Below are 25,080 nucleotides of genomic sequence, written 5' to 3'. Positions count from 1 at the left end.
CAAGTACTTTCTTATTTTAATTCTCTTCGCCTCGCCTCTTTCCCATCTTTTATAGTGACGCACTTGACTCCCTGAAGGACATTTTCGATCGAGGTTATTGTACTTTCGAGATGTCCTTGAAAAGGCGTCTTTTGGCTACACGGACGGACTGGATTCGCGTGTTTACGTGTTATAGAGTTCAGAAGGGATAGAGGCGACGGAGTAAATTGTGCTTGTTTTGTTTGAGAATTCTCGGTCATTAAATTATTAAAGCTACTTAATTGTGTTGCATCTAAAAATGTTAAGGTGTATGTATTTGTTTCGCTTAATCTATATGCATTTGAGATTTATTGGCGTTGATAATGTGTTTACCTACCTTCAATTAAAAACAAGATTTAAATAACGATGTAGAGAAGAAAATTGATGGCGTAATTTACAACACAAAATGCATGTTTAACTTTTTTGTAAATAAGACCACGAGTTTTTGCAATATTTATTGATTAATTGATTAAAGACAACACATAATTAATTCTAAAGTTTATCTCTACAACTATTTAGTTAAACTAATATTCTTTCGCAAAATAACCCTTCCAAGTTTCGATCTGAACATTCGCAGTGTTTTCGGCTAATCGAATAACATAGGGTAGGTCCTACCCCAGCGTAGGCACGTAGGGTTAGCTACCCTTGTATTATAGGGGAGTTATTATTAACAACGGCTCGTGTTTTGCAAATTTTTTAGGGTCCATGTTTTGTTTGAATACCGCCTAGATTCGGTTATTTTTAGGATGAAGTTAAAATTAAGAGCGATTTATTGAAGTTCACGTATCGTAAGGTCTGGTTTCGGTTCCAGCGTGGTGCAACTAGAATCGTATCTTATTTATATTTTTGGCAACTAGAATCACACTTATTTTCATTTTTTGACGTTCATAAGTGCTTGTAGAGGCCTAAATGAAATAAAATTATTTGACTTTGCCGAAAGCACGTTAAATTGGCGGTTGTCATTTGAATATCTTGTACGGGTAGTTAGAAGACCAGAAAGTCTGACAAGTAGTCTTACATAGGGGTATCGGGTTGCCCGGGTAACTGGGTTCAGGAGGTCAGATAGGTAGTCACTCTCAGTCCATGTGGCACACTGGTACTCAGTTGCATAGTAGGACTGGAAGCCGACTCCGATAGGGAGATTATAAGCAGATGATGATGAAGTCAATACATAAACTTCTGCTTCTCATATATCTCGATTCTCGCCCACCCCGAGGTCACATAATCTCGTACAAAACATGTTGATTGTTTTATTCGCAGCATCACGGTTTGGGCAACAATCCAAGCGTTTAGAACTAAGGGCATCAAAGTCATTAATAGTTTTGTGAGCCTGGTTGGTTTACGGTTTAGTTATGAAGCTTGTAAATTGGGAATTTCCAATGAAAAAAGATATTGACAAATCTATATAAATACATAAAAAATTATGTCACTTTTCATTGTAATTTTATAACTCACTAACCGTTTTCCCGCGATTTCACCCGCGTCTCGTGGAAGCTACAGCCCGCACCGGGATGAAATATAGCCTATGTTACTCGCAGATAAATGGTGAAAGAATATTTAAAATCGATTTTAAGGTTTATTCATTACAACCAAACAAACAAACAAACCAAGTTTTCCTCTTTATAATATCAGTATAGATAGTATAGAAGAACGGACTTTCCTATTCAAACCAAATGTTTAGGCTTTGTTCAGACTATTTAGTAGATAGTTTATGAGAAGTTTGCACAAAATCGGTCGACATGGTAGAATGTAGATAAGAGAGGAAGCCGTGGTGGTTCTGTGGTTAAAAGCTGCTTTAACCACTGGACTGTACCTATATGCTAAAGGGATTTAGGCCAGGCAAGTACTAATATAACTTCCTTAGTGTATCTTGGACAACAATGACCTTAGTAAACGTGAAGGAAAACATATTCAAGAAAGCTAGACTTTTAAAGCCTGAAACCACCTCAAGCAAGCGTGAAAACTGAAATAACGGCTACACTGAAAACCGGTAAAAAAACAATGTCTGGCAGCCAGTTAAAAATTAATACATCCATCTTAATTACCCGCTAACCGTCGCAAGCGCAGGTGGCTCCCACCTCGTGGCCTCCGACGATGCCCGACAAAAACCGAAGTGCTCATCGGCTTTTTATTTCAAACGCCGAACGTTGTCCTGTAAAAAAACCGGCCTAGTGCGAGTCGGAATCGCACGAAGGGTTCCGTATCTACTTTATTTATAAAACCGCATCTCCCTGTTACCGTTGTCGATATCGTGCAAAAATGACCAAAAAAATCACGTATGTTGTATGGGAGCCCCCCAAAACATTTATTTCATTCTAGTTTTCAGTATTTGTTGTTATAGCGGGAACAGAAATACATCATTTATGAAAATTTCAACTCTCTAACTATCACGGTTCTTGAGATACAGCCTGGTGACCGACGGACGGACAGACAGAGGAGCGAAAACAATACGGTCCCGTTTTACCCTTTGGGTACGGAACCCTAAAATGCTTCTTTTATTCATACTTGTCCTCTCTCTGTCGTTCATTTGTTATTTTTGTATCCCCTATCTCTGTTGTATACGATTATTCAGTCCGTGCCTTGATCCGTGAAGTTGTTTCAGTTTTAGCACGCGATTGAACGGTACAGTTTGGATTATAATAATAATTGGTTATGGTAATTCTGGGTGGATGTTAATGTCATCATTTGGCTAGCCGTTTCCTTCTGACGGCTTCCTGCTGCATACTTGATATTAAGCCTATCTACCTGATATCAAGAATCCAATACTCGCTGTTCCCAGCGATTTCTCTCATGTACCGATAGAAGCATTTTCCTTAATGGAGTAAGCAGTTGTCTATGTCCTTTCCCAGGTTATAGACTATATTCTTATTTTGTACGAGTATTATAAATGCGAGTGTAGGTAACTCTTCCGTCTGTCTGTCCGAAGACTACTGAATTTTTGTTTGAGTAGTAGAGGTATTTCTGAACTGAGTTTTGATGAAAGGAGGCAATAATGTAGCTGTAACATATAGGCTAGTTTATATCCACGTGCGGGAAGTGAGTCCCTCGCGACGCGGGCGAAACCGCGGACGGAAGCTGTATCAGCAATAAATAACCATGATCGATGAAAACCTAATAAAACAAGAAATTGCTTAATATTAAAGTTGACATTTTCAAGTAAATGCAAAGACCGGTTGGTTAATTTTACTTCGGTTTTTGCTAGGCGATTGTAGGCTTTATTTTGTGGGAGATAAAGAGGTTTTCGCTGTATCTGTAGCGTAAGTGTTGACATATCGGGTTGGGTATGGTACAGAGTTATAAGCGGAGCGATTTTATAGCTGAATTTATTTTGATGGCCAATCTCATTGGTGATTGCGATAATATTTTTTATTCATATTTGAAATATAGTTACGACTTATTGTTTTATGCCAATGGTAAACTATTGGAGCGAAAAACGAGTAGTCGAGGCTCCTTACACTTAGCCATGCTGAATGCGTCGCAGAAATCCACCTAATTACACCTGTATACTCCCTTGCACGGCGTAGGAGCACCTGTTGGGCAAAGTGTCGGTTTCAATTCCGGGCCAAAATAGCTTTGTGAGTTTTGAGAAACTTTCACAAAACAGCCCGCAGTCTGAAAGTTGTTGATTGATACATCCACGCATCGGAGAGCATGTAAATGTCGGTCCTACTTGTGATCTCCAGTCGTGTCGATTGTCATCCCATCGTGCTATGAGAGTGAAGGAATAGTGAGTGCACCTGTGTCCAAGCAAATGCTTGTGCCCTATATAATATGTCCTGCGTAGGTGACTTATATGTGTACAGCCTTTGCCAACAATGAGTCTAGTAGCCTTTATTTTAGCTGTCTACTTCGTTGCAAATAATAAAACGCGATAATCATATGACTTGTACCACACGTACAATTTTCGATACCGTAAACTAGTTCTGATATCAGAACTCGATTTGGTAGGTGTATTTAAAAATAATTGTTCCAATTGTGAGACCAATTTACATTGTATTTAACTGTACCTTTTATTTTAAAACTATTTTCCATTTTAAAGGTAGCGTTTGAAAGAAGTTTAACCAGCATCCCATGGGAACTTCTGCCGGTGCTGGTATAAAATATATATGCCTATGTTACTCGGGAAGAGTGTAGCTTTCCAACAGTGAAAAGTTTTTCAAATCGATTCTGTAGCTTCGGAGTGTTTAGGATACACACAAACAAAGGTTTCCAGTTTATTATATTAGTATAGACTAGTTTTCACCAGCGCTTTCACCCGTAGAACTACTTAGCGGACCGGGATGGAAGGAATCCTTATAGCCTTCTTCGATAAATAAGCTAACTCATACTGAACGAATATTACAATTCGGCTACTTATGTATATAAATCTATATGCACTTTCTGTGACTCGGCTCATATCTTTGTATGACAAGGCGATTTGCGCTCCCGAGCTTAGACATGCAAAGACAATGTCCATGTATATTAACCCACACAAGTAAGGTCACCCCCTTTCGTTAAATAAATTATCTACACATATGTGCATTATCGCCTCTAATAAAAAAAATTACTTTGAGTAGGTAACATTTGAGTAGGTAATTCCAAGTAATTCTCAAGTACAAATGTTAACGAGAAAAATATTAATTTGTTTTGCTATACGAGAGTTATGACTTCAAGGAAAATGTATGAGAAATATCCATACATATATGTTTACGTTTAGCTATCGGGAATTACCTGAGATTAAATGCATGTTGCACCGTGCACGTGGGTGTATGCTGTAGACGTGTATCGGTTGCCATGGTTTCTGTTCTTCCATATCGAAAACGTTTTAGAATGGTCTCTTCATTATGAACCTATTAGATGAAAGGCCCAAGGGTTAAAATGGTACCCTGTTAAAAGGACTTTGTTCTCTGTCTGTTAGCAGGCTGTATCTTATGATGGGCAGTTACAATTTTCGCAGATGATGTATTTCTGTTGAACATACTGAAAACTAAAGGGATATTTTAGGGCGCTTCCATGTAACAAAGGCGGCTCACACTGGCTAGTCTTATTTGATTACTGTTCAATATAGTCTATAACTTACAAATATATAACTTTGATTTATTAACTCATCACAATTTGGTGGTTCACATAATTCTACTCCCGAATCTATGTATATCGCTCATTAGGGCCAACTCATCCTAAAACAGCTTTGCGAAGTCAAAACCCTTTTGTGAGAGGTCCATACTGATGAAAGCTATTCTTCTTCACCAGGTGCGAGGAGGCAGTACAGGAGTGCCGCCCCCAGCGGCTCCAGCTATGATTGAACAGGAAAAGAGATCACCTCTTCAGCCTCAGCAGCAAGGAAGAGTGCAGCCAGGTAACTACTGCATATTATGTTACTTGATACTGGTGTGGATTAACCTGAACCTTCGTAAGGAATCCCATCCATTAGTGAAAACTGCATGCATACTGCATAATGTTGTTGTTTATCGCGATAAGACCTTGCCATGAAGTATCGGGTTGTCCGGGTAATAACTGGGTTGAGTAGGTTTACTAGGTAGTCACTCTAGGTACGGTTAGACTGCAAGCCGACCCAAGCATAGTTCAGAAAAAATCTGGAATTGTCTAGCTAGGCGGAGGCGATTTCAGACTTAAGTCCAGGTTTCCTCAAGATGTTCCTTCACCTTTACTGAGTCATTGGATTCCAAGATATTACTTGCCTAGTCAGGACTCGTACCAACTTCATATACTACTAACTTAGGCTACCGCGACTTATGTCTTTAGCATAGTGATACAAAACTGCACTAAATGTCCACTGTATACAATAACAATGTTGTGTTCAGTTACTGCGAATGTGAGTGCTATATGAACTGAGTCGGCTAGGCGTTCCGGACTCTTGATATAAGAAAACACGGTTGCAGTGTTGACTCCACATTTTTATAGACTCTATCCCTTAGTTTTGATTTTATTTCGATACTTATATTCAAGCAAATTATGGTTTTCTCTCTACCAGCATTGTCAAACGCGAAATAAATTCTTAAGTAAGAACTCGCAGTATAGTTCATTTGATGGCAACAATGACGGTCTCCAAACTCTATTAAATCTAATTCTAGAGTCTAGATAGACCGTAGCAATAAATAAATTGCCTCCAAATTTTTTTTCCCCATAATTATTTTTCACACATACAAAATTTCTTCGCAGAACCAGTGGTTGTGTCGGCGCCCGCGCCGCCCAAGCCGGCGATTGTCAAGGCTCCGAAGCACGCGAAAGTTAATCAAAAGGTAATATTTTTACTTTTACTGCAAACGGCCTTGCTGCACTTTTGTTCCTCAAGGTATAGCGGAAGAAATGCGAAAATTGATATTTCGTTCAGGAGTGGGCAGCGGAATTTTACTGTGACTGTGTGTGTCATTAATTAAATATTATTTACCTGAAAAGCGTTCGCGAGTCCACAGCTAGCATGTGTTCGCGCACCGTGTTGCAATTTCGCGAACATTTTTAGAAATGTTCGCACTCAATGTGTTACTGTTTGCTAGAGCGAGTACACCAGAAGGAACTTTTGTGTGCACAGTACCACAATGGTGGAATCTTGCCTTTAACTAGCCTAACAACACGATAAGAAAATAACGGTAGGCATAATTATAATAAAAAGCAATAAGTATCAATTTATTGCTAGTTAAAATAATACAAATAAATTGTGCGCGAAATCAATTCAATACAAATCATGGAAATTATTTTTTTACTGATATACTTATACCTAAATAAACATATTTATAACATTTATTTCAAAAGAGGAAAATGTAGGTATTTTTTTGTTGTTGAAATAAATGATGATTATACGTGAAACAATTTGGTGTAAAAATTCCCGTGTCCATTTTGTGAAATTATAGAGTAATTTTATGTAATATCACCACGCTTGTTCAATGCGGGTTGGTGATTTCAGACATAGAGTGCCTACATAGAATTATACCGTTGTACCACAAAAAACATTTAAACGTCTGTTGAACAATTGTCTAAAAAAACTGTGGCTGCAAAACGGACCTTATTTCAACGTCATAATTTGTCATTTTTTAGACAACTGTTCAACAGATGTTTAAAAGCATTTGCGGTACGACGGTAAGAGTTTAAGTTTCATCCTCCGAGTCTTTTTCCCAACTATGTTGGGGTCGGCTTCCAGTCTTACTAGATTCAGCTGAGTACCAGGGCTTTACAAGGAGCGACTGTCTATCTGACCTCCTCAACCCAGTTACCCGGTCAACCCAATACTCCTTGGTTTGACTGGTGTCAGACTTACTGGCTTCTGACTACCCGTGACGACTGCCAAGGATGTTCAATGACAGCCGGGACCTACAGTTTAACGTGCCATCCGAAACACAGTTTATAAAATCACAAAACCACGATTTATAATAAGGTGGTAATGCCCATTTTCATCAACAAATACCTAAATTTAAGGATCCACTAAGAGCTTTTAGGGAACACTTAATACGAATTTAGTTTTCACCAAAGTTTAAGTGTCCCTTATAACCTTTATACATATATTGGGGGAGCCCTTATTTAGAATGACACTGAGGTAGGGAAACGTTAAGAGATTTGTAGGTGAAAACAGGCATAGGAGTTTAAGTTAGCCACCTATAAATTCTTTGGGATAAAATATTTAAGACTTGTCTCTCAATTACTGAGAATCAAGGCCGTGCCGCGGTTTGCTGCGCAAAAACAGGTTTCAATTGTGTTCTACGTGTCGTGCAGTACATGTTGTTGTTAAGTAGTGTTGGGCAGTGTCGATGGACGAGTCGGTACGGTGGTATCGATAGATTTTATTGGTAGGCTTACTGAATAATGTTACTGTAGGTATTGCTTACTGTCAGAATGATGAGGCCATGGGTTTTTTAATTAAAGTTAGTTTTATATAGATTTCGAAAAATATTAGTCCTAAATCGACAAGGCTCAATTCATTGTCGGTTTGTATAAAACACTCGTGTGTGTGTATTGCAAACTAGCTTCCACGGACATAACACTGATGTTATATAATACACTAGCGGTTTCACCCGCGTCCCGTAGGAACTAGGTACTCCATACAAACCACGCACCCGGTGTTAACATATATTTCTATAACTGAAATAACTAAGAAAATATACTAATTATTTAGCTGTGTGATATTTCATCGCTAAAAAACTCGCTTTTATCTCTGTATTATGTAGAAAAAAAACAGGAAAGGCGTAACCGTCAGAATTGCCCTTCTGTTGACATTTAGGCGTTGTTTCACAGGCGCGGCTAATTTTATTAAGTTCGTGACCTAGACTTTTAATTAAATGGCGAATTTTCCTTAATTTACTGGGAATTTTCAATTCTAATGTGAATAGCTTAGTTCTAATTGCCATATCTTTATAACAGCTATGTGTAGAGTGTATGTACTTAATTATTTTTTTTAATCCTGTTTTTTTAAGGAACTTTTACGCATAGCGTATGTAGCGTATGTGTTTTCTTATCTGTATGACTGTTCTGACTAATCTTCGAAACGGTTTGACCAATAAATCTCACATAACGTGTAGTTCAACATACATTTGTCACAAGTGTAGTGGTTGTTTCTAGCCTAAAAAAATGTATGTGTTTAAAACAGTTTAAAAATGCAGGTGCAACCACAGGAAGTCGATAAATATAATTGCCTGACAAGACAACGCAGTGAAAGTGGTCACAAATAAATATTTATACACAATACCCTTTACAAACTTACGTAACGAATAAATTAAATTGGAAACGCTCAAGATCTAGTTCATAAGGCCAGTGTATAATTAGATACATTGTAATCATAATACGTAAGTGCCTTGAAGATGAATGTGAAATACCACTGTTGTTTTGTTTTGTATGCCTTTAGATAGCCTGTGTTTAATTTTCTAAATTTTTTCAGCAATAGATTTTAATAATTTTCATAGAAAAAAATACTAATGAGAAAAATTATTATGCCGATCAGTCAAGCAATCATAATCGATATGATTCGATTCGCGCCCACAACAGCGTGGCGCCTCACTATTAGTTGTTCGGCTATCGTCGGCTCGAGCGGTCGCGCGCTCGGCGCGAATAATTTACAAAAATAATTCCATATTCAAATAAACAACATTCTATTTTTAAATCCTATATAAATCCTTTTTTAACCGACTTTGTTAATAGTGGTGTTTTTCAGTGCTAAAGTTGGACTTAAAAGTGTTGTGTTCAAGTAAAAGTAAACGTAAAATTAACAATTGTACGAAGTTTTTTTTTATTGCTCAGATTCGTTACGGTGACACATATGGGTTTTTTTAATTGTTATTAGTTTAGTTTTTTCGCGATTTATTTCACGTTTTCCGTTATTTCGGTAGAAGCGATAAGGAGGGTGTTTTAATATTGCAGTACATATTTGTACCTTTGGATATGGTTCGACGTCAGTTTCACAGTTTTGTGGTACAAACGGAGATCGCAGTGAAGGAAAAATGCGTCTACTTACAGGAATCAGTAGTCTTTTCAAAATATTTATATTCTGTTTATATGTTTGAAATATTGTTTATGTAATACTGGTTAGGGTAAGCGGCAATTTCTGCGGCCTTTTTATGGATGGGTGACCATACCTTATGTGTACTAAGGAGTATACTTTAACCATATGGACTGGAACCTCGGTGTTGGCTGGACCTCCAAGCGTGACTTCTCTTTATGAGAAGACATTTGCTAAAAAGCTGTTTCCCTCGGTTTCCTTTATATCCCGAAGAAACTACCTTTTTCTCGTACCAGATTTAATAGCAGTGATACTCAAAAGTAACTGGCTTGTCATTGGTTAAAAATATTATCAAACTAGCTTCCGCCCGCGGCTTCGCCCGCATCGAGTTCGGTTATATAGCATTTCCAAGAGAACTCTTCAAAAGTTCAGGATAAAAACTATCCTATGTTCTTTTTCAAGGTCAACTCTATTTCTGTACCAAATTTTATTAAAATCAGTTCAGTGGTTTAAACGTGACAGCGTAACAGATAGACAGATAAGAGTCACTTTCGCATTTATAATATTAGTAGGGATTGGTTCAGAAATAAATATATTACCGGCTACTGTATACGTCATAAACTCACTCTTACCTATAAAGTATAGATTTTCCTTCTATTGCATACAAAGATAAGCTTATTTTATGCATTTGTTTCTGTACACAATATATCATTAAATATAAATATTTTTAGGTGTAAGTTAACTTTAGCCTGACATAGGAAAATAAAAACAGTATTACACTAATGGCCAAAAAATTTAACCACTTCTAAAACCTTTTTTTTTTGTTTAAAATCTTCTGTCGCTACAATAGCTTTTATTCTGAAGAGATGTTCTTTTAAAAAAAGCTAAAGTTTTTATGTCTATTTATGTTGATATAGCATAAAATAATTACTAATATACTTTTTCACACGTGCGCGATGAAGTTCCTTCGGGACGCATATGAAACCGCGGAGAACAAATACTAAAAAATGTAGTTTCACATATTAATTATTTTACTAAATTACTCATATTTATTTACAAAGATATTTACAACACAAAAAAACACTCCTACTGAAGCAATAATATAAAAACAATAATCTAAAAAGCGTCAAAAAATTCACCCCCATCGCTGTCAACTGAGAGCGTACCCAAGAGGCTTGCAGCATTTAAAAAATTAAGTATATAATTAAAATAGAAGATCGTTTTAACTAATAATTATGCATTAAAAAATCAGGTTGACCCTGATATTTGGACTATTAGTAGCCTTGAACTTTTGGTTTTATAGATAAAATAGATAGGAATGATTGCGCCAATTTCGTATTAAAATACCATTATGTGTTAGCATTTGAAATAGTTCGCTTGCGGCTATTTTTCTTAGTGTTGTAAAGTGCACGCAAACTGGCACTTTAAGCTGACCGAAAAAGGCAGATTGTGTATCTATAGTTTTATTAGTAAACTCAGAAAAGTTTATCCAAATTAGGCCAATAAATCAGCATTTTGCAAACGTCAAAAACAAAAGACAGTCGAGAAAACGTCCACCCTTCACCACTTACCATGTGTTTTTGCTGGGAAGAAGTGGTGCAACCAACTCCCAAGCAACACATGTCTGTCTATCTCTATAATATAAGAGTTAATGCCAGTTTTCGTTGTAATTCTATAACTCAAGAACCGACTCACCTATCTAAACCAAATGTTTAGGCTTTGTTTGAACTATTTAGTAGATGATTTATGTAAAGTTTGCACAAAATCGATCGAGTGGTTCTTTCTTAATACGTAGCATGTATCGGGCCCTTAGTTGTTACTGTTACAGCCTTTCTATCGTCCCACTGCTGGGCACAGGCCTCTTCTCATACGGAGAAGGACCGCTAGTTAGGTAGTAATGATACCCCGTTCATTTCTAAAAAGCAATATAAGTCTAGACGGAAGGTCGACAAGCTAGTCACGTGCTCTCTATGTGTGAAGATTCTTAAGCAACCATTTTATTAGCTCCAAGTATTTTAATGATTAAATTCTCTAACGATGTGTTCTACTTGGAGAGTTGTGTTCGGGATACATGAGGTAGTCTTAAGCTAGGATAGTAAGCTGGCTTAGAACATGCTAGTACTCATCTGCCTGGCCTTTTAGAAACTATTTTGGGGTCTTCTTTCATTGAATTCTGCGAGTGCCAGAAGCCAGTAAGTCTGACAACCAGTCTCGCAGTTGAGGTCGTTAGATAGGCAGTCGCTCCTTGTAAAGCACTGGTACTGAGCTGCATCTTAGACTGGAAGCCGACCCCAACATAGTTGGGAAAAGGCTCGGGAGATGAGATGATGTTGGAGTCGGCTTTCAGTCTAAATATTATTGAGCCACAAACTTGAGCATTGCTTTTATATCTGATATCCTATGTGTATGTTTTACTATTTCAATGTAAGGTAAAAAATATTGTAAGGTCAACTTCACTACCCATCTGGGTTAGATCGTACCCTGACCTCGGAAAAGTGTAAAAGAAAGTGAAAGGAAATTGAATCTAAGGAGCAAATTGAATTGATTACTTACAAGTGGCGTTACATCGGCATTCAATTTCATGGCACTAGTAATAATAATAAAAATAAGCCCCGCAGGGCATCTGAGGCGGATGACGGGGAGTAGCGACCCCGCGGGGCTATATATCCGAGTGCTCCAGGGAGAGTATACTGTCCCCCATCTCCGGCTTGCCAGAGTGAAGCATGACGGGGGATAGGTCTCCCGCCTCTTGGCTTGCCTTCATCGGCCGGTCAGAGTGGAGTCGCTAGAGCAAGGTTAGTCCTGCTCGGAGGGTAGGTGCCTCGTGGTAAGTGGCGAGTGGGCCGGTGATGCTGGACCCACAGGGAGCGCGTGATCTGCGTTTAAAGTCCGCCGAGGTATCCTCACCCTTCTCAGCCGCTCATGTCCCTGTTGCCCTCTTGTTGCTTTTCAGTGACTGATTCCCGGGGGCCCAGTAAGTGAGTTGGCGAGTCTCCACCTGCCATTTTACGTGTGCAAACATTGTTATCGGCAGGTGCCATAGTTCCCATAGTCTTCCCATTCCTAGTCCATTAACATCCCATCACAATAGCCCAAGTAGTTTTCCTCCATAGTTAGCAATAGTTTAGCACAGAACCGGGGATTGTCCTTGGTTACATTTCTATAGTGCATACGGGGATAATCGTCGGTTTTGTGTCGCCATTTCATTAAAGTTGTCTCAAAAGGGCTTCAGCGTGTTGGCTTCGGCCCCACGTTCGCCTCCCAAAAATCCGGGACTCTGTAGTCCCGAGGTCAGAAAGAGACATACATTTATAATAAAAATAATAACAAACACATAGAACACCACAATATAATCAAACACATAGAACACCACAATATAATCAAACACATAGAACACCACAATATAATCAAACACATAGAACACCACAATATAATAGCTGAAGAACAAAAAGGATGCAGACGAGGACACATGGGCTGCAAGGAACAGTTAGTTATAGACTCAATAATACACAAACATGCCACCTCGAAAAACCGAAATTTACACTGTACATACATAGATTATAAAAAAGCTTTTGACAGCATACCTCACTCTTGGTTAATCCAAATCCTACAGATTTACAAAATTAATCCAAAAGTAATACACTTTTTGCGTAACATCATGGCCCACTGGAAAACCACACTACAATTACATCACCACAATGACACAATCACAACACGACAGATACTCATAAGAAAGGGGATTTATCAGGGGGATTCCCTCAGCCCGTTATGGTTCTGTCTCGCACTGAACCCCTTATCCACTCTACTCCACAACTGCCACGCCGGATATAGTCTTAAACACACCACAACAGACGAAACCACTATTTCTCATCTAATATATATGGATGATATAAAACTATACACTAAAACAGAAAAAGAAATGAGAAAACTAATAGACACTACAACAGAATTTAGTACAGACATCAACATGCAATTTGGTTTCGACAAATGCAAGACACTCCACATAATTAGAGGCAAAGTTAAACCTGGAGACTACACAATCAACACAACAGACACATCCAACACAACAGAAACATTCAACACAACACACACAACCGATACAAGAGACAGAACCAACACAACAGACACAATTACTGCCATGGAACCTACAGATTTATACAAATATTTAGGATACAAGCAGCTTAAAGGATTGGACCATACAGCTATAAAACACACATTAAACGCAGAATATAAACGGAGAGTCACCGCAGTGTGCAAAACACAACTTACTGGAAAGCACCTTATAAAAGCATTAAACACCTATGCGATCCCCATACTCACCTACTCATTTGGAGTTATCAAATGGTCCAAAACAGACATACTGCAATTAGAACGAACAACACGCACCACACTTACCAAACACAACAACCTACACCCTAAATCTGCAATAGAAAGACTCACCATCAAACGCCAGAATGGAGGGAGAGGCCTCATAGATATTCACCATCTTTGGCAAAAACAAATCAGTAGGCTCAAAGCATTCTTTGTCACCAAATCCAACACTAGCGACATTCATAAAGCCGTTTCCCTAAATGACCACAACTACACACCACTCAACCTACACGAACAAACTGACACACAACATAGTACCACTACTGACCCACAAACACAAAAAATAGAGGACTGGAAGAAGAAAGTTCTTCACGGAAGGCACCCACACGACCTGGAACAACCACACATAGACACAATAGCGTCAAATAAATTTCTCAAAATCGGCAACTTATTCCCAGAAACAGAAGGGTTTATCATAGCAATCCAAGATCAGATAATCAACACCAAAAACTACAGAAAATACATTATAAAAGACCCCACAGCAACCAATGATAAATGCCGCAAATGCCACACACAACCGGAAACCATACAACACATCACAGGGGCATGCACAACACTCACACAAACAGACTACACTCACAGACACAACCAGGTTGCAAACATCATTCACCAAAAACTAGCACTCAAACACAAACTTATACAAGACACAAACACTCCATACTACAATTATACACCACAAACTATTTTAGAAAACACCACACACAAACTTTACTACGACCGCGCTATTCTCACAGACAGGACAATACACTACAACAGACCAGACATAACACTTCAGGACAAAATCAACAAAATCACTTACCTCATAGACATAGCAGTACCCAACACACATAATTTGCAAAAAACAATAGGCGAGAAAATAAGTAAATATGCAGACCTTAAAGACGAAGTCACCAGAATCTGGCGACAAGACAAAGTGTATGTAATACCGATAGTCCTCTCCACCACGGGTGTCATACCGAATCACCTACACAATAGCCTCAAATTAATTGATCTGAAAGACTCCACCTACATTCTTCTTCAAAAAGCTGCAATTCTTAACACCTGTCGTATCGTCAGAAAGTTCATGCAGTTGGATGAACATGGAATAACACCTACTACACACACACAATAAATACACACTACACGCTACATTTACTTGGCGCCCGCCCGTAAATGTCGTCAAAACTAGCCAAAAGGCTAAGAAACAGAAATGTTTACCCAAAATAATAAAAATTTATTTAAAAAACATAAATCACATGAATTAGTAATTAAAATGTCTCAGATGTTGAGGTAAAACAAACTGTCTTAATAATAACATTCGGATAAACTAAGTTAATCTAGGCTAATATCTACATACAGGCAATAATAAAACTAAAAACAGTTCTAATTCTAAACATCGGGACCACCCGAACTAGGTTTATTTAAACCTGTGTTTCAGGCTATCAAGGCTCAGACGCATTGTCGGATATCATTTTAACAACAATAATATTACATAATTATTTAATTATTAGACTAAGCAAGGGCAAAGTTTCCTTAATTATAACACTATTCTAATTATACATAATTTACTAAGATAAGCAATTTATGTTAACACTTCTAACAATTTTTCCGTGTCTGAGTAATTGAGGGACTGTAAATATTCTGTTAGTACTATATTACACTTATTTAAATTAACACTATAAACATTTAGCAATCTGTTAAGTTTGTTATACAAATAAGGCCCTAGAAATAAATAAAACCTGTTAGTGAAAGCATGTTTAGTCCGAGAGTTAGTGCAAACTAAATCCTTTCTTCTTTTGCCAGAAGGTACAGGCTTGAAACCAAGTTCTACATGCTGGAGTAGTACTACATTCAAAATAAATAGCTGGCGTACTGTTAGCACTTTGCATTCCCTGTAAAGCTGGTGGGTGGGGAATCTGAATGGACGAAAGCTTGCGACCTTCAGGATTGCTCTTTGGGCACGTTCCAAGGGCAAGAGGATAGTTTTAGGGGCGCCACCCCAGGAGCTAATACAGTAGGCAAGAATAGACTGACATAAGGCCATATACACCTGCCGAATTAAAGTGAAGTCTGCTATGTAATAGGAGAATCTTCTTTTCAACGGTAACAAATGGTCAAAATATTTCTTCTTCTTGTCAGACTTTTTATCAGGTTGCGGGAAATACTAGTCTTATTGGATGCAGTTGAGACCGACTGTCTATTTGCCATCCTCAACCTAGTTACCATAGCAACCCGATACCCCTTGGCAAGACTACTTGTCAGACTTACTGGCTTCTGACTACCTGTAACGACTGCCAAACTGGTGGGATCATTTTATCGTACCTTCCGAAAGACGGCGTATCTCGTCTCTATGACCTAGTAGTAACATAAGTATCCTAAAAATATTTTTTTTCGCAAAAAGGGTTAAGACAGTATATTTTTTCAGAGCAAATTAAGTCACTCAGTCACTTGATTCAACACGTGCTATCTAAAGATAAAAGAGTTTGATAAGACTACGTAGATAGTGTACACATTACAAAATATGTTACGTAAACCATTTGTAAACTGTCTCGGAAGAATTTCTAATTTAATTCGGAAGAATTAAATTAGGAAGAATTTATAAGTTAATTCTTGTAGATAGAGGTGGCCGTGGCTTAGAAACAGCGGCACGGATCAGTCGGTCATGAAGAGTCATGAAAAGTTCCTCCGTGTTTCGGAAGGCACGTTAAATTGGTGTGTCCTGGCTGTCATTTGAACATCTTTGGCAGTCGTTACGGATACTCAGAAGCCAGAATCAATCAAGTCAACCAGTCTTACCAAGGGGTATTGGATTGCTATGGCAACTGGGTTGAGAAGATTAGATAGGCAATCGCTTCATGTGGCACACTGGTTCTCAGCTGCATCCAATTAGACTGGAAGCGGACACCAACATTGTTGGGACAAGACTAGGCAGTGACACCCATAACTTATCCAGAAAAATAAACGTGCGTGCAGAAAAATCGACCCCATAATATAACTGTCAGAAAAATATAACTATTACATAAAACATTAATGTTTTTACTGTGATTATGTACATAAATAGGTATGTCACATGACACATGCCATTACATGTGATAGCTCAGCATATAATTTTATTTATTGTAGTTACAGATTATAATAATACATACATACATTGTCAGCATAAATGCCACGTTTTTTCAATTTTTCAGAATTTTTTTCCTGTTACTACAATTTTTTGATAAAATGGAAGTTTTGGTGTATTTTTCAATAAATAATTAGTGTTAGCTCAGCTGGTTGTGTGAGTGACGTTTACGCGTACATCTGTGTTAGTGTGTGTAACTCGTGTCAGTGTGAATCATGTGTGTGTGGGTGTGTACACGTTTTGCCAACTCCAAACTGATAACAATTGTCCATCCGTGGATTATCTATACTAATAATATGTATAAAAGGGTTTTTGTACGTTGGTTTGTTTGTCGATACACTAAATGCTTCGCAACTACTACTTTTCCACGGGACGCAGGCAAATGCGCGGGAGAAGGCTAGTTTAACACAGTTTTCAGTGCAAACAAAAGGCGCTTAAAGTTATATCATCTTATAATACTGATTATGTACTAAAGATATGTGTTTATCTATCGCGTATGTAAATGTACGAAACGGCCTTGAGGGTACAGACGCAATGTGGCGACGGAATTGCGCGAAATGACTGATAAATACTAAAATCTGTTAATGTGCGAGGCTTTACATGTGTTAATGTTCCGTGACTTAATATTATAAAGAGGAAAGCAAATGAAAATTTCTGTCACTGGTTGAAGCTGCACCATCTCCGTGCTAATTCTCATCATCATGAGCTTAGCCTTTTCCCAACTTCTTGACAGTCCTTACGGGGCAGCCAGGAGCCAAGTCTGACAACCATTCTTAACTAGGGGTATTGAGATGCTCGGGTAACTGGGTTGAGGAGGTCAGATAGGCAGACGCTTAATGTATAATACTGGTACTCAGCTGCATCCGGTTAGACTGGAAGCCGACCCCAACATAGTTGGGAAAAGACTGCGCAGATTATGGGTCTTTCCTTCTTATTTGCTTAACACTATCTCATTTCAATTGACCATATTATTATTAAGGGGCCGTGTAATAGGTGCTGGCTATCAAATTTACACAGGCGTGCGAAATTACGATTCAGTCGGATTACCGAGAAATGGATGGAAAATCGATGACTACTTTGTTGGCTGAGCCTTTGCTATATTTTGAAGTTATTGTAGCTTACTTGAAAACGTACCTAATGTTTGATTAGGAATTAAGTTACAAAAGTTATGTGTTCCTTGCCTCCCCCCAAAAACTTTCCCATTCATAAAACTACAAGGATTTTATTGTCATTTATTTATTGGAAGAAGTCTCTCGATCTTAAATATTTAATTGGGTGTAGTAGAACAATGCGATATTACAGATATTTTATCTTACGAAAGCGGTTCCTCTAAACTTGTGTGTGTAAATGTGTAACTTTGTGTTGGGAGCACTCGGTAGTGGTCGAGTCGCCGAGTCATACAAGTGCATATACATTTACACATACAACTACGCCTCACCCGCTTTCGTGAGACAAACATTTATAAAGGCCTTCAAGATTCCCTTCGAATCAAGAATACATAATGTATCTAATGAACTAGAAAAAAATATGGTAGCCACGACGTTGTCTAGACGACGGAACGTATTTAGATCTGGCAACCACCCAAGCTGACTATAATTGTTATTGTCACTCTATAAAGGACAGTAAACATGTATATGTATATCTATGTTTGTGTACGCACAACTGCGAAATAGTTGGGAATTATGTGTAGTGTGATGTTATAATTTGAAGTTATTTGCGGTTCGCGGGGGCATTTTGAAGTGGGTCAGTTTTTTTGCAAGAAAGTGTATTGTTTTGTTTTAACTACGAGTAATTTTTGTTCCTATGTTTATCTATTTCTAGCTGTTTTCCCGCGGTTTTACCCGCGTCCCCAAGGAAGTTTTTTGTGTACGGGGTTAAAATATAGTCTACATCACTGTAGCTTTAAGATCAGCTAGTATTTCATATAGGGATTTATGTATAAGAACTATACATATAAATACTTCATATTTTAAGTTACATATCCGTCTTTTTATAAGAAAGCCGATGGTTTCCTTGTAACATATCGATATTTTAGGTGTAATTATGACCTAACCTAGTTCAGTAGCAGACTAACTCAAGCTGTGATCGATAGACTAACTCAAGCTGTGATCGATCGAACAGCTTGTTTAACGTTTCCAATATTCTATCTATCTGTTGAATTGGTAACTAGAGATCGTATTCTCAAGTCGGGGCTGCGGGATTGATCGCGCGAGTTACCACGGCCCTGGTACATAAATGGCTTAAGAAGGAACATGATGGGTTTTAGTCAGTAAGAGTCTGCACTCTCTGTCACTCTCTCACGCTGCTAACCTACAGCGGGAGAGGTCATTTGATGATTTTGATTTCCTATAAAATCATCAAATGATATAGAAATAGGTAGATAGAATATTGAAACAGCCGTTAATGTACGCGAGTTAAACAGCTAGTTATGAAGTAATCTAGAAAGATACGTTTAAACCACTTTCATAACCCAAAAAGTTCATTAACACCGACTAAAACAAGTTTGTTAAAGTTAAAATGTGAGTTTTTCGCAACCGCCAGACGTATTTTGTAAGCCGTCAGTTTATATTATGTTTTATAGCTAAATGTGATTATGCAATAATAATAAATGCGAAAGTTTGTATGCGTTTGTATAGGTGAGAAATACATACAAACATCCATCGATATATTGTACTTCTCTCACGCAAAAACTACCGAATGGATTTTCATGAAACTTGGTAGTAATATAGCTTATACATCTGAATAACTTATAGGCTACTTTTTCTCCGGGTGCGGGAAGCAGTTCCTGGTAAACCGCTGGCCGAAGCTGGTAGCTTAGGTATTTACGCGATATGAACCGACTTTTAGCGCGATAGTGTCTGAAACAACAGAACCGATTTGAAAAAAATCTGTCTCTGTTAGGAAGCTATCCTTTCACCGCAGTCCAGTCGCTCCTTGTAAAGCGCTGATACTCAGCTACATCCGTCCGGTTAGACTGGAAGCCGATCCCAAAATAGTTGGGGAAAAGGCTCGGAGCATGAGGATGAAGCTACCCTATCACTGAGTCTATGCAAATGAATACGAAACTTAAAGTTACGTATCGTCTCTTTAAGGTTTTAAAATTAAAGTCTGTAAAATCCCGAGTAACAGATAGTAATGAAATTACAAATGAAATAACTATCGGTGACATTTTCCTTGCAATCAATCTTTACAAGTGCATTATCAATTGAAACCTTGATAGTACTGTCAAAAGGTCAGTGCACTCTTGCATTACATAATGTACTATCTATACGACCCTTACTGACTTACTGCAGTATCAGACTTTCTCGCGGATTCACCCACTTGCCGGGAATATTTCTTCCCGTACTGTACCGTTACAGCCTTTTTATCGTCCCACTGCTGGGCACAAGCTGCCTCTCACACGGAGAAGGATAAAATATAGTCTATCGGGGATAGTGCGGCTTACCAACAGTGAAATAATTTTTCAAATATTTTCTGTAGTTTCGGAGCATATTCAATGAAAAGAAAACAATTAGTGGTTTAATCACCTAACAAGCCCTAGTGTCAGAGTTCTCGCAAATCCGCCTGGCGGCCTCTGACGTGGAATTGTAACAACGACTGCTACTGAGTAGCATTCGGGGACTATATAACGTCCCTTCCTTCTTGGGTTTCTTCATATCTAGATACAAAAATAATATTTTCATACCTGCTTATGTATGTATATTAAAATAAATCAATTCATTGATGGTCCATAATTATCTGCCAAATCGCTCTTCAAAACTCAAATCGAAGGTCAACATAATTTAAAAGTTGCCAATCTTAGTCTATCTTTCTGCTAAACATATTATACAGAGCTTCATTTCAAAAAACCTGATCATGATTTTTCATCACAAACTCGATATAAAAATAACTAAATAAAAATTGCGCACGATTCGATGCAATGCATGCGCTGCAAGAAAGAGACGGATATACTCGTTAACGGTACGAGTGAGTGAGACGGTTATACTGCAGTTGTTGCTACCCGGTTTGCGATATAAATATCTTTATCTACGAGTGTTTGATTGGAGAATTTTTTATAGTGTTATCGGCGGAGGTGATGGCACTTATGCCGATTATTTTGTAGTTTTATAATAACTCGTGAGTTTGCCTTTAACTGGCTTTAAGCCTCTTCTTAAAGAAGATCTGTACAAAGAATTTGCCTTCACACTGAAACTTCTTTGTTGCAAGATGCATCTGTTGATTTTCCAACTAAAAAAAATATAAGCTAACTATGAGTCGCACTCGCGCTCGAACGGTTCCGTACTATCTATAAAACGGTCTCCTAAAATATTTATATAATTCTTGTTTTCAGTACTTGTTGTAGCGGCATCAATAATATGTGTAAAGCTCATGTTTCTGATTTTCGCGGTTCTTATAATATGAGATACATACAGCCTAGTGACAAGACGTACCTCTTAGTAAGAGGCTTCCGTTTTACCCTTCAGGAACGTAACCTCAAAAAGGGAAAAGGCTGGTTCGGTTATAAAACCTTTCTCCACGGTAAGAAGTGGTTTACTATAACCACGAAGAAACGAAAGTTACCCCGATCAAAGAGTCAATGAAAAACCATTCAGGTTTCTGCCAATCCTTTTACTTTATCATGATGAAATAACAATACCTCATTTGAATTCCATTCTGGTTATCGTGAACGACCTTCGTAGCTAGTATCTGGTGACATTTCGTGGACAATCCATTAAAAAAAATACTAGCCAGACAAGAAATTTTTGTCGCGTGATTTTAAACTAGATTTTTTTTACATCGGTGACCACTATATACGGCTTGGTTGAAGTCAATTTGGTAATAACAGGAATGTCAAGAAAGTAGTTTTACTTTCAATTTTAAAGCTCACAGTCTTTGAGGGCTAGTAGAGCCTTTCGAATTCGATCAATCAATGGTGCTTTGCAAGCATTCCGAATACAAGAACGCTCATGTAGTGCATACCCTACCTCAAACCTCTGGCAGCCGCTGATACTTCAAATTAGTTTCTGCTCAGCTACTAGTTCACGACAAAAAGTTTGGCGAGAACTATACCACCTATCTTCACCAAACGATATCTATATGGTTGCTATACCGATAAATGGGGACCCCTAGACGGGTGTGAAAAGTAATTCCCTCATTACGCGGCTCAAAAGACCTCTTGCAAAAATTAAATCGGCCCAGTGAGGTATCTTCAACTTATTTACATACAATGCAACAATATGGTTGACGCTATCTGGCTCATAAGTAGTGCCAATATATCAAGTATTACGTCGGTATTCCCCGAACGGGTAGGCATAAGTTTATCTTAATGAATGGCTGTTTCTTGAGGTTCTTCCCAGTTCCCAGTTTTCCCGTGGGCTGCTCCTGGGACCAATAGACTTACGGAGCCAGTTGAGGCTTTTTTTTGAGGTGGGAAGTCGTATTGCTCTTCTGTTAGAGCCGTACTATAACGGACTGTAATCCTCCCTTGTTCCTTCAGAAGCGCTCTGTGTACCAGGCCCACTCGTTTCAAAGTCAAATCCATTCGTTGCCGAAGTGCTCATTTAATTAGCCTCACTTAAGTTTATTGAAATTAGACTAATTAATTCAACACTTTTCACGTCATTGACATTGGACAGCACCCTCTAAAAACGCCCTCTGTCACGGCTTCCTAGAATTCATTCGAACATACCCGCAGCCCAGCAGTGGATGCCTAACGAAAGCATCTTATGCAACCAAAACAATATGAGTCAGAATGTCTGCTTCGCCGTAATATTCAGAGGTGAACTCTCGTGTGTAAAAGCCATCAGGTCATGGGGTCATACCCATGGCTGTTGATAAACAGCTGACACAATAAATAAGGAAATACATTACGTCAGCTAATGTTCCAATGTTTTGTGCAATGTCACCATTTTGTAGTTCAAAACATTTACATAATGAATTCGTGTTTGTGATGTTTCATTCATGTGGTGAAGCGTATGTTTGTAGAACTCTTCAATACTTCCTTCTGAGTCTAGTTACGGAACGGGTTTATCGATCATAAGGTTAAGCCTAAGCTTGGCGTGGTCCGTCTGGTCATGACTAGTTCCTCCACGTTTCGAAAGACACGATAACTTGGTTGGTCCCAGCTTTCATATAAACGTCTATTGCAGTCGTTGTTAAGGTCAGATAAGCAGTCACTCCATGTTTAACATCAGCCGTATGTAGTTAGACTGGAAGCTGACCACATATAGTTTGGAAAAAGCTAGACAGATGATGACGGATCTATCGCTTTAATAAAATTTTTTGATTGTAAATCTTCTTCAAGAATAATGATGTCGAGTAGAGGGGTTTTCTAAGTTGTTTGTATTTTGGAAGTTTTCTTAAGTTTCCATTCGCAATAGTTACTTACCAAGCCCCCTGACCTGTCCGATCTTCGCAGAAGATTCATGAAAACAGACGGAACAAACACACATTAAAGATCCAATAAGACTCGAAGTTATTAAAATATTTACCATTGTTTCACGAACAATAGGGTCTTTATATCGATATTATAAACATTGTCTCGTCGTCATATTGTAACACTGTTGGCCTTGTTTGCCTTGCAAGCTTCTTTCCCGCGGTTTTATTCGTGTTCTGTGGAAACTAGTTGGACGATATTGGTGAAAATGTGGCCCTTATGCCCTTTGTCAAGCTTTGAACTATCATCATCATCATCATCCTCAGATTGGACTCGAGGAACTTGTGGATAGGTAGCTGTGGTTCGATCATGAAGATAAACAACGCTTGGCGGGGTCGGTCTGTGGACATACTGGCACTCAGCTGCATCCAGTTAAGACTGGAACTCAAACTGAACGTAGTTTGGGAAAGGTTAAGCATATGGGCGAATGAGCTCTTCTCATAAGTATGATTGATTCTTTGCTCAAAATAAATTATCCTTATTTAGATCTGCAATAAAATTGATGCAACATATGACCCGATGGATGAGTCATCATGACTTAGTTTTTCTTTTTCAATAATTTATTTATGCAATCAAGCTATACCATGGGAAAATTATGACGATCAGATAGACTTGAAATAAATAAAACAATGTTTTCACAAAACATTCTTGTATCTCTTGTCATCATATACTACTTGTCATATAATACTGATTGTCAGACATTCGCAAACAATTTTGGTGGCATCTCGTATCTATCACAGCTGTTCCCAATATATCCCTAGTAAGCTCAACAACAGATAGATGAAATATTGGGAACGGCCGCTAATCTCGATCGACACTTGCCACGAGCCTTACATAAAATATTATAGCAGCTAAAACCTCAGTGGGCACAGGTCAAGGTTTTCTCAATCGCTGTCCACCTATATAGTATACCTGATTGTGCGTTTATATGTCACTAGATAAGACAGAAACTGGTTTGGTTAGGTCATTTTGTAGTGATATCGAACTGAATTTTGGAGTGTGGCTGTCGTTTGGTGGTAATTTTACGGTCTCAAAATCTTATTAATATTTCCTTCTCTATTGCTTTTTAATGCTAGATGTCTTATCCCGGTTTGGCCTACGCCCCAAGGGAACTTTTCCGTACTTGGGTAAAATATATGTTGGTTGTCTTCCGATGATGAAACGTCCCAACAGTGAAATAATTTTATAACGGGTTCAGTAGTTTCGATGATCAATAATAAAATCTTTCCTGTTATAATATAAGTATGTCTACCCTATTTTACATATATATGGCTAGACTGGATGTTCCATTTTCTATAAATACAAAGAAAATACATTCTTGTACTCTACATTGTAATCTACATTTTCCAACAAAAATGTTATTTGTTTTCAATTTTCTTTGTCTGTTATTTTGGAACTAGTAAATAGTTTTTGTCAGGTCAGAGTAAAGGAAATTATTCAAAAAGCGTCTCTTGGGACCAAAAATATAGCAGGAGCTATATGTGCTTTACAATATCTCTGTTTATTCTGATTTCTCGATCTAGACATTGTAACAAAAACCGGTCAAGCACGAGTCGGACTTGCTCACTTTCCTAGTACGAAATATCAGCAAATATTACACCTTCTGTCATCTGTTCCATGAGGGTCCATTTTTGTCCCGAGGAAACTATTTCTCTCATCTGGATACAAAGCAGTCTTTCTCCTTCCTCAAGCACTAGAATTTCCTGTACCCAATTTAATTTTGGTTCGGTTCAACAGTTTTACACTGAAATTACA

At 38.1% G+C, this 25,080-nt stretch overlaps 1 protein-coding gene across 7 annotated transcripts in view; it reads left to right on the top strand.

Moving 5' to 3' along the window:
- The window catches only part of LOC110378619 (la-related protein 1), a 99,430-nt gene that overhangs the window by 25,984 nt on the left and 48,366 nt on the right, over positions 1 to 25,080 (top strand). For 3 of the 7 annotated variants that reach the window (XM_064043386.1, XM_064043387.1, XM_064043388.1), the window contains 2 exons: positions 5,248 to 5,353; positions 6,178 to 6,257. In XM_064043386.1, coding sequence (XP_063899456.1) covers positions 5,248 to 5,353; positions 6,178 to 6,257 — 186 coding nt within the window. Of the gene's footprint in view, positions 1 to 5,247; positions 5,354 to 6,177; positions 6,258 to 8,996; positions 9,251 to 25,080 lie in introns of those variants that run through there. The other 4 variants (XM_064043389.1, XM_064043393.1, XM_064043391.1 and 1 more) reach the window with 3 other exon arrangements.

Source organism: Helicoverpa armigera, chromosome 31, assembly GCF_030705265.1.
Source record: "Helicoverpa armigera isolate CAAS_96S chromosome 31, ASM3070526v1, whole genome shotgun sequence".
Lineage (NCBI taxonomy): Eukaryota > Metazoa > Arthropoda > Insecta > Lepidoptera > Noctuidae > Helicoverpa > Helicoverpa armigera.
This window is presented reverse-complemented; position numbering and strand designations above follow the sequence as displayed.